The following is a 9,018-nucleotide window of genomic DNA, read 5'->3' as shown; positions in this document are numbered from 1 at the left end:
TTTCAAAGATTCCTGCTACCATTGGATTTTATATATAAACGTCTTATTTCTTCTTCTCTCTTTTTTAGGGGAAAAAAAGATCCCATCTCAAATGAATTCATGCGGACCATCAATTGTACCGTCTCTCGAAATTGTAGAGAGTCCCTTTCCTTATGCAAGCTTGGACAATACAAGACTCAGAAATTGAATGTGAAATAGTTGATTCAATTATATGCTTGATGCTACGTTGACATAATTGAGTTTTGTGGTGTATTCCTGCACAAACATGGTTCCATCAATTTAGGTCTTGTTTCGTGGTTGTTTTAGATTTTACAAAATTCGATTATAAAAACTGATTATAGAGAATAATCAGAATCAGCAAAAGCTACTCTTGGATAAATATAGATTTTAACTTTTTTTAATCATTAAAAAAATTTATAGTAAAAATACAAAAGTAATCAAGAACATTACAAAAATTAATTATTCAAAATCAAAATCTATAATCAATTGAGAACAAGCCCTTAATGTGGCTGTTATGCACATTCACCAACCCCACCAAAGACTTAATGCAAAAATGCCAAATGTTACCTTCAACAAATTGTAACATTCTCGTACTTTTCCCTAGGAAGAAAATCAAAGAAGATGAATTGACCAAAAAAAAAAAAAAAAAAAAAAAGAGGCTAGTTATGTACAAAGTTGTCATCTTTCATAAATCATACTTAGGAGTAAGAGTGGGTGGTGTGACGTGGGCATATTCATCATTTTCTGTCATCATGAATATAATCAGAAATCTTAGCTACCCTATACAACCAAACGCACAACTGCACATGGCTTAAAAGCTACACACAAATGTGCATAGAAATATAAATGCATGATTATTATCATAAGCATTATTTTCTGATGGGGTCTTCAGCATCCCCTTTTTGAGACACATTTATATTATAGCTTGGCCCTTTTTTTTTGGTTGAAGATCGACAAGAGTTAGGTACTCAATCAACCAATTATCTGCCTGAATTACTAGCAATTTTCATCATGCAGCTAGCCTCAATATTTCCTATCATTATCTTTATCACTTAAGTATTGTGATTGACTTGCTTAAGTAATGATGGCCACTACTATATGCAAATATTCCCTCCATCCCACTTTGATAGTCCTGTTTTTCTTTTTTGTCTGTCCAAATTATAGTCCACTTCCCAATTAAAAAATGTAGTTATCTTGTAATTTCTCTAAAATACCCTTATTTAACATAAGTTGTTATTACTGTAAACTACCTTATTTAATATAGATTGTTAATATTAAATATAACCTACTCCATTTAATGCATTTAGATTTTTCAAAACATATTGATATATGAAAAGCCAACTTTATTTAATGTAAGGGTATTTTAGAAAAATAGCAATCTAAATTTGTTTTTCCAACAAAGTTAACTACTTTTTCTTAAACTGTATGAAAAAAAAAACTAGAACTATCAAAATGGGATAGAGGGAGTATGTTTTAACTCTAACTGTCACACATTCAAAAAAAAATAAAAAAAAAGAAAAAAATCAGAAATCTTGCGTAATGCTAATAGTATGACAGAATAACTGCAAAGTAAAAATAATAATTTAAGCGAGTAATGTCAAATTTATAGAGTATTTTTTTATGTCATCTAGATGTGTTAACAAGTAGTTAATGGTAGATGTAAAATTCGTAATTACGAGCACATTAAACTATGTTGACGTACATAAAGAAACTTTTTTTTTTTGGTTAAACCTTGCAGAAAAAGGTTGTTTTGTTGATCGACAATAGAAACTAGAGCAGAATTAAACCGTTATAATTAGCAATTACTGGGGAAATATCAATTCTTCAATAGGAAATCTATTCCAACAAAATAAAAATTACTCATTTTTGTTATGGAAACAGTTTTGGAATTTGAATTTGTGGGTAATTTCCCCCTTCCAGTCTAGGAACTTGTATGGTGTAGATATAAGCTTGGAATCTTGATCAGCTGGCCTACTCATCAAACAAAATATACTTCCTCCTGATCACCGGCCACTCAAATTGGTTCTTCCCAACGGAACTTTTCTTTAATTTTTTTGGTCATTTGTCTTGTTGTAAAGCAGAGCTTGTGAGCTACTTTTTTTTTTTTTGTCATAACTACATTCTAGTTGTTCTACTAGTGAACTTTCTGTTATGGGGGAAACTTGTACTTAAAAGTTCTAGAAAATGAAAAGGAGTAAAAAAGGAGGAAAAAAGAAAAAAAAAAGAGGTCTGTCTAATTAATTTGTCCATGATATCTTCTACTTCAGCCAAATGTTTGCAAATATTAGCAATTCTTTATCTAGCAATGTCAGATTTACTAGGCCGTATTAAAAATCTGTAAGAAAATCATCCATAGTTTACTACAACAAATGGTAACAATAGTTTTTATGTGTTCTTGCACATTGTATTTTTCTTTGACTTGAGTGGGAAGGCTTTTCCCAAGAATTCTTTGACTTGAGTAGGGAATGGTACATAAAAGCAAACAATATAATAGCCTCATCAAGTTTCTAGGCAGGGGTAAGCTGCTTGTGCATCAAAGCATGTCTCTCAAGTATGGACCGGGGAAAAAAGGTCAGAGTATAGGAGGCAAGCTTCTGGTGATCACCACTAAGCCATTAAGGTTTTGGTGAGATGGGAGGCAAGGGTTCAAACTTTGAGAAAATCTTGTTTTCCACCAATTGTCACATTATGTAATTTTTCAAAAAATTCAAACGGTATAATGCAGTGATAGTTTTGTCTCCATCGACCTTCCGTGGGCCCAATTGGACCTTTCCCATTAGTTAGATTAGGATAAGTAGGATATAGATAAAAAGTGATGATTGACAAAAAATATATATATATAGTGGAAGTTGTGCTAAGAAAATAAAAAAAATTGCTGAATTTAAAAAGAGAGAAAAGGTAAATAAGAAAGAAGAACTATTTTTTTCATTTTCTTAAAGAGTTTTGTACCGTTGATACAAGTAGAGTGATTTCTATTTATAGAGGAGTACAAAAGAGTCCAAATCATTTCTTGAAAGTCGTGACAGATTTAACACTTCAAAAATTATGATAACTTTATCATCTAAAAAATCGTGATGGCTTTATCACATCGAAAATAGTGAATAGTGATAGATTTTTTATCATTTAAGGAATTAGATAAATATGATCGATGATGTCGGGCAGCCTCTCGCGGTCACGCAGTGGGATTAGTTGGGGCGTACGGTAACCAGTCCTCGGCCCCAGATACCCACTGTGATGATGAAAAAAAAAAAAAAAAAATTAGATAAATATGATAGGTATTATAGTTATTTAATTATTTCATAGGACAGTGCATAGTCTTTATGCACTTTGATTTGCCAGCAGACAAATAGACGGCAGAAGTGCCAAATTCCTTGAGCAATCATCTCCAGTTTGACACTGAAAGTATTTTACCAAAACTTCACATGTAAAGACGAATTGATAGAAAGGAACCGGATTCTTGATAGAAAAGAAATGGTCAAAACTTAACCGATATTTACCTTTGGTTATTAGCCAATTACAAATTTAAAGTGCATAAATTTACATGGCTTTCCAATTAGGTTCTTGAAATAATTTATTTCCTCGTTCAGGACTCGCTACCACTTAAGCCATCCCTTTTCGCCCAACTTATCCACTTAAAACTAGTTTTATATGAGTAATCTTACACTATTTTTCTTGTGCACGTCACATTCAAGTATGGATAATGATTAAATGACAGTTTTCTTCATTCTAACGGGTACAAATTTAGTGGAAGGAGCTCAATATAATGACTTCAAGAAAACTAGATGACCTAATTAGGCCTCTTCTTTTACTTGCTTTCCTTTTATGAAGGCCAATAAGCATGCTGCAACTATTTTTAGGTCTTCTTCGTATACACTCGCATATTAGAAGTTTGCTGAAGCTTCTGTGGACATTTAATTAAGCCAATCCAAATTAACTTAAGGGCTTAATACAAAAATGGCTATTCAAAGTTTAAGGGACCCCCACAGGGACCATTTCTTGCAGACTGCCCATTCTCCGGTATTGATTCATTATGGGCACCTAGATCCGCAAAAGAAAACTAGAATTACTACTTTTTCTCAGATGTTATGATTACCAAAGACTCTAAAAAGTTCCAACTACTGCTAATAATGAATCAAAAAATGCTTAAACTAATGATAGGCTGCGATGCAAATAAAGGCAGCACCTACGCTTAGTAATTTGATACAATTTCTCGGTTGAAAAGGTGCTATCATCTTCTTCTTTTCTTTTTTTTTTTTTTTTTTTTTGGGTCAGACTCAATCTAAAAATTCTTTTCTCTGGGCCAGACATGAAACCTTTGTTGTCAACTATATGTAAATTTTAATTCTTTTTCAAAACAATTTTTTAGTAGCATCCCATTAAACAACTTATATGAGCATAAATTATGAGTTTATTATTCAGTAATAAACATGATCAATGGCAAGGACAAGTAACTTGCTGCTAACTACAAAGTATTAACCCAAGTTTAGTTGGCTCATTATTAGTTATATTTATCATATTATTGCTTTGGGCATCCATACGCTTAAACATTAAGTTCAATTACTTACCAAATTTTGAAGCAGACCAATATATTTTGCTTTTATTTTTTTCCTGTCACAGTTGTCCAATCCTTGTGCGTTATGAGGCAAACCTTCTTCCTTGGAAAGAAAGCAAAAGAAACCATGGAAAAAAGAAAACTGATTGCCAAAGACCAATGCAAATAAGCAGTAAAAATAACTTGTATTTTTTTGTGTCTTTTAGAGCAAAAGTGGAAAAAGTATCTAGATGGATCGACACTAGCATAGGAAACATCCAGGACATAAATCTAAAAGCAATTTTCAGAACTCGACGTTTCACACAAAAGCAAAAGCTTGGAAGGAAAGACAATGCCCTAAAGCCCATTGTGATCGAGGGGAACAGCATGGCTATTGCTAGTATTGTTAGTAGTGCTTAAAATTCCATGATCAAGTTCTTTTTTTACCTAATGGAAACGAAGAACTGCCATATAGTTTGTCGATTTCAAACCCTAACGGCATAGGGAGTAAAGGATTTGATTCAACTTTCAAATTCTGAATCTGGATTTTGTTCAATTTCGACTTTTGAATCTGACAGTCGGAGATGAAAAGGAATAGGGTGTAAGATGGCATGTATTCAAATAGTTGTTATGTTAATGTCTTGCTCGTACCACTTAAAGGATTTGAGACAGAAGACAGCTAATCGTTTTTGTGTTATGCCTTACTCTTACCGCTAAAGGATGGGTTAAAACAGAAGGCGGCTAAGGCTGAAATGGTTATTATGGCAGGATCTACAAAGAGCAGCGACTCACAGGAGCTAAAGACAAAAGAAACCATCAAAATCTCAGCCTTAGTATTACTTCTTTTTTTTTTTTTGGTTGCCTGCCACGGTATCCAGGGCTTTGCCCTGACTAATCCGTTGGTCGACCCGGGTCGCACACCTGGCTGTGGTAGGTGAGTCTCCCAACAAGGGTAGCTGCATACGCCAGGTTTCGAACCCGAGACCTGCTTAAGCGGAACCAAGCTGCTTACCACTTGGCCCAACCCCAATTGGTGTATTACTTCTTTTAATGAAAGTAAAATGCTTTTCAAAAGAGACGCCAAAAACAAGGACTTTAACTCCTCATTCCACTGTCAAATAGGACTCTTTACACATCGGAACAGCGTATGTGCTTGATAGGATTTCATGCTCATCAGTCAACAAACAACTCATCACAACCAAGAACATAAGAGCACCATTAACTGATATGTTTCTTTTTTTTTTTATTTTCCTTCCATGGAGAGGACTATTTTTTTTTACTGAATATGATATATTCTATTTTACGTCTACTCCGACTTCATACTAGCAAGAGGGGCTCCAAAGGAGTCAAGAGGAAAATCCAGAGAGACTGAACTATCACCGGTTCAAATAGTTACCTACATACTCGTTAGCAAAATCTTTTCAAAAAATCCTGAATTTAAAATGTAAAGTAAAGAATTTGATCGCTTGATTTATATTTAAGAAAAACCTTACAATTTTCTTGGTAGCCAACTATTCCCTAGTGTTGGCTTCCGAGGAAAGCAGTACATGAAATGTTGATAGCTCTCAAGTCATCCACAAAGTGAAAAGCATAGGATTGGCAGATTCAACATAAAACGAATGATGAGTCAAGATTCACCCGAATGCAAGAAGAAAGTCAAGAGTGATGTTGACCATTTTTGCCATTTATTTTCAGAGTAAATCATTGATTAATTAATACAAGGAAATTAACATTCTTCCCCGCAACTACCTCACGGATTACCTGCTCAAGAAACTTCCTTCCCTTGCATTGTCTATTCGCTAGGTACAAATTGAGGATTTTTTTTACAGTTATTTCTTAGAGTGATCTTAGGAAATGGTTCTTATAATACTTCATTTGATAAATGCATTTATGAGATTGTATTTCTTTAAAGTAGAGTATCTGGAAAACACTCATCTAAACATCTAAGTTAGTGTTTGTTTGAAAAAAAAAAAGTGTGGGAAAATAAAAAAAAATAATTATGTTTTCTTTTTGGTTCATTTGCGTGTGTTTGTCTATCAAGAAATCTTTCATGCATTTTGTGTCCTACAAAATTTGTAAAATTTTGAAAAAAAAAAATTATTGGTTACTCACAGTATTTTCAATAACTGTCACTAACAACTTATTTTCTCTCCAAATTTTTTTCTTGTCAAACATATATATATACATATATATATATGTATGTATATACAAGAAAGTGATTTTCTCTTTTCTTTACTTCACTTTCTTTTTCTTCGCTTTCTCACATAACTTTGCTGCTAATCAAAATAGAAACTAATGGGAGAAAAACCAAAGAAAAAAAAAAGGTTTCAAAAACGAATAAATTAAAATCCTCTAAAGACACAAAAACTTGCACTAAAGATTTACCAGAGTAATTACAAAAAAGTTTCCTGAAAACTAATAAGCTTACACAAGTAGTATAAGCCAAGTATACCCATTCTCTCCGTAATCATTGAATTTCATTCAGAACGTGCAAATGAAATTCCATTATTACATAATTGAGCATCCATTTGGATTCTCATCACTAAAGATTTCAAACGAATCCAACGGCTGCCTTGGGTTTGCGTCGAAATCGGACGGTGGAGCTTGCAGCTCTGGCCCACCAGAATACGAATACACATAAGAATTCGGTTGTGGAGGGGCGTAGAACGACGCCGTGTAGCTACTAGCAGGATTCGCTGTATTGTAGCTAACAGCATACATAGGTGATGGTCCAGGTGGACCATAAAATTGCGGGGCGTATTGATCAAAGCCGCGATGATGTGGATGGCTGTTTTGATCTGAAACTGATACGGCTGGTGGGCCATCATCATGATTTCCCGATCTCATTGCTTCCTGTGCTGCACTTGATTGCTCACCTCCTGTTAAATTCCCATTTTGCCCCTTTTTCTTTTTCTTTTTCCCACTACCATCACCATCATTACCTCCACCACTAACATTTTCCACAACTGGACTATTTTTAACACTTTCGCCACCTTTTTTCTCCTCCGGCGGCGGCGGCGGCGGATGTGCTCCACCAGTTCCTCCACTTTCCGGCTTCTTCTCCTCTGTCTTCAACTCCTCCACCGCTTGATCACCGCCACTTTCTGTCTTCTTCGCACCGCCTTCACTACTAGCAGTAACTTTAGCTGCAACACCACCACCATTCTCTTCACCACTTTTAGCCTCGCCGCCGTCATTAGCATCTTTAGCGCCGCCACCTTTGCTGTTTTTGGTGGGTTCTTGAGCTACTGCTTCTACTTTAACCGGAGGCGGCTTGACCTCTTTTACACTAGCGGTCTTGATATTATTAACGCTTCCCTGGCTAGGTTCTTGATTACTGGTTTCTTGTTCGGTCAGTTTTTCTTTTTCTTTAGATTTACTGCTGGTTTTTTTCTCCTTTGGCTCGGCTTTTTCCGGCCATAGCTCCGCATGCTTACCGGACTTTATCAGCTTTCTCAGCAAAGTATTAGCATCCACGTCGCCGGTCACCGTTACCTTGTGTTGCTTGATATCAATATCTATGCCATCCACACCTGAGAGGGGAAACGAAAAACTTTCAAATTTAAGTATCATAAAGAAATGAAACTGGTGGAAAATTTCTTGAACAAAGTTTGCATGAAAACTTGTACTATAATCTAGAGAAGTAAATAAGAGCATTTAAATCAATAAAACACATTCGAGCAACAGTAGATTAATAGCCAGTTGGTGACTACTGAAGCAATAACATTTCTAACCAAATATGAAGAGTTTTTTTCTTCTTTTTTTTTTAAAAAAATTTAGCAAATATGATGAATTAACTTACCTTGAACTCGATTTAGAATTTTCTTCACCTTTTTCTTGCACCCTTCGCAGTGAATGGAAACTTTCAGGATGCATTTCTGCACGACAAATTGTGCGAGAAAGATGTTACCCATATATGCTTTTATTATTTTCTCCAAAACAAAATATGTTCGTAACCATATACCATACCTTATTGTATTTGGTTGGTTCTTGGGGATCTTGTAAATTTTCTTGAGCTGCCATGACATAACAAAGAAGAAGAAAGAGAGGAGGGGGGGGGGGAGGAAGAGAACTACAGGGCAGAAGAAGAATTGGAACTGATTAAGCAAAGAGAAACGAGAAACAGCTCTGTTGGGGCGTGTGGAAACGATGAAGCAGAGATGAATAATGATGAGAAGGGTGCTTTTTAAGGAGTGGCAAAGTGGGCAAGTCCGGTAAGCTAAAGTTTGGGGTTGGAAAAATGTCATGGGGTCCGGTCCCCTCTGCTTTTTTGCCTTTCGAGTTTGTGGGTGCTTGCTTTTCTCGAGTCATGCTTAATTAGGTGAACATTTCTTTTCCTTCAATGTTAATGTATATTTTAATTGGGAGAGAATATGATTTTTGTTGATTTTTGGAATATAATTGAGATTGAGTTTTGAATATCATTTGACTGTTGTGCGACGGGCACGAAGGCATGATATCCGGGCATGACATAAGCCCTGTGTGAC

The 9,018-nt window shown here is 35.1% G+C and overlaps 1 protein-coding gene across 1 annotated transcript; it reads right to left on the bottom strand.

Annotated features, from left to right (window-relative positions):
- Positions 1-6,869: 6,869 nt before the first annotated feature.
- Positions 6,870-8,707, bottom strand: LOC113761672 (heavy metal-associated isoprenylated plant protein 35-like). Its single transcript, XM_027304755.1, has 3 exons — positions 8,501-8,707; positions 8,334-8,409; positions 6,870-8,064 (listed from the first exon to the last, which is right to left on the bottom strand). The coding sequence occupies exons 1-3, from the start codon at positions 8,552-8,554 to the stop codon at positions 7,040-7,042; spliced, it is 1,155 nt and encodes a 384-aa protein (XP_027160556.1). The 5' UTR covers positions 8,555-8,707; the 3' UTR covers positions 6,870-7,039.
- Positions 8,708-9,018: the final 311 nt, after the last annotated feature.

This window comes from Coffea eugenioides, chromosome 2, assembly GCF_003713205.1.
Source record: "Coffea eugenioides isolate CCC68of chromosome 2, Ceug_1.0, whole genome shotgun sequence".
NCBI classification, from domain to species: Eukaryota; Viridiplantae; Streptophyta; class Magnoliopsida; order Gentianales; family Rubiaceae; genus Coffea; species Coffea eugenioides.
This window is presented reverse-complemented; position numbering and strand designations above follow the sequence as displayed.

Coding starts and splice junctions, on each gene's coding strand:
- LOC113761672 (XM_027304755.1), bottom strand. CDS start 8,554: ATGGCAGCTCAAGAAAATTTACAAGATCCCCAAGAACCAACCAAATAC. Junction 8,410..8,500: donor AACCAACCAAATACAATAAG/GTATGGTATATG, acceptor TTTGTCGTGCAG/AAATGCATCCTGAAAGTTTC. Junction 8,065..8,333: donor AATTCTAAATCGAGTTCAAG/GTAAGTTAATTC, acceptor TTCCCCTCTCAG/GTGTGGATGGCATAGATATT.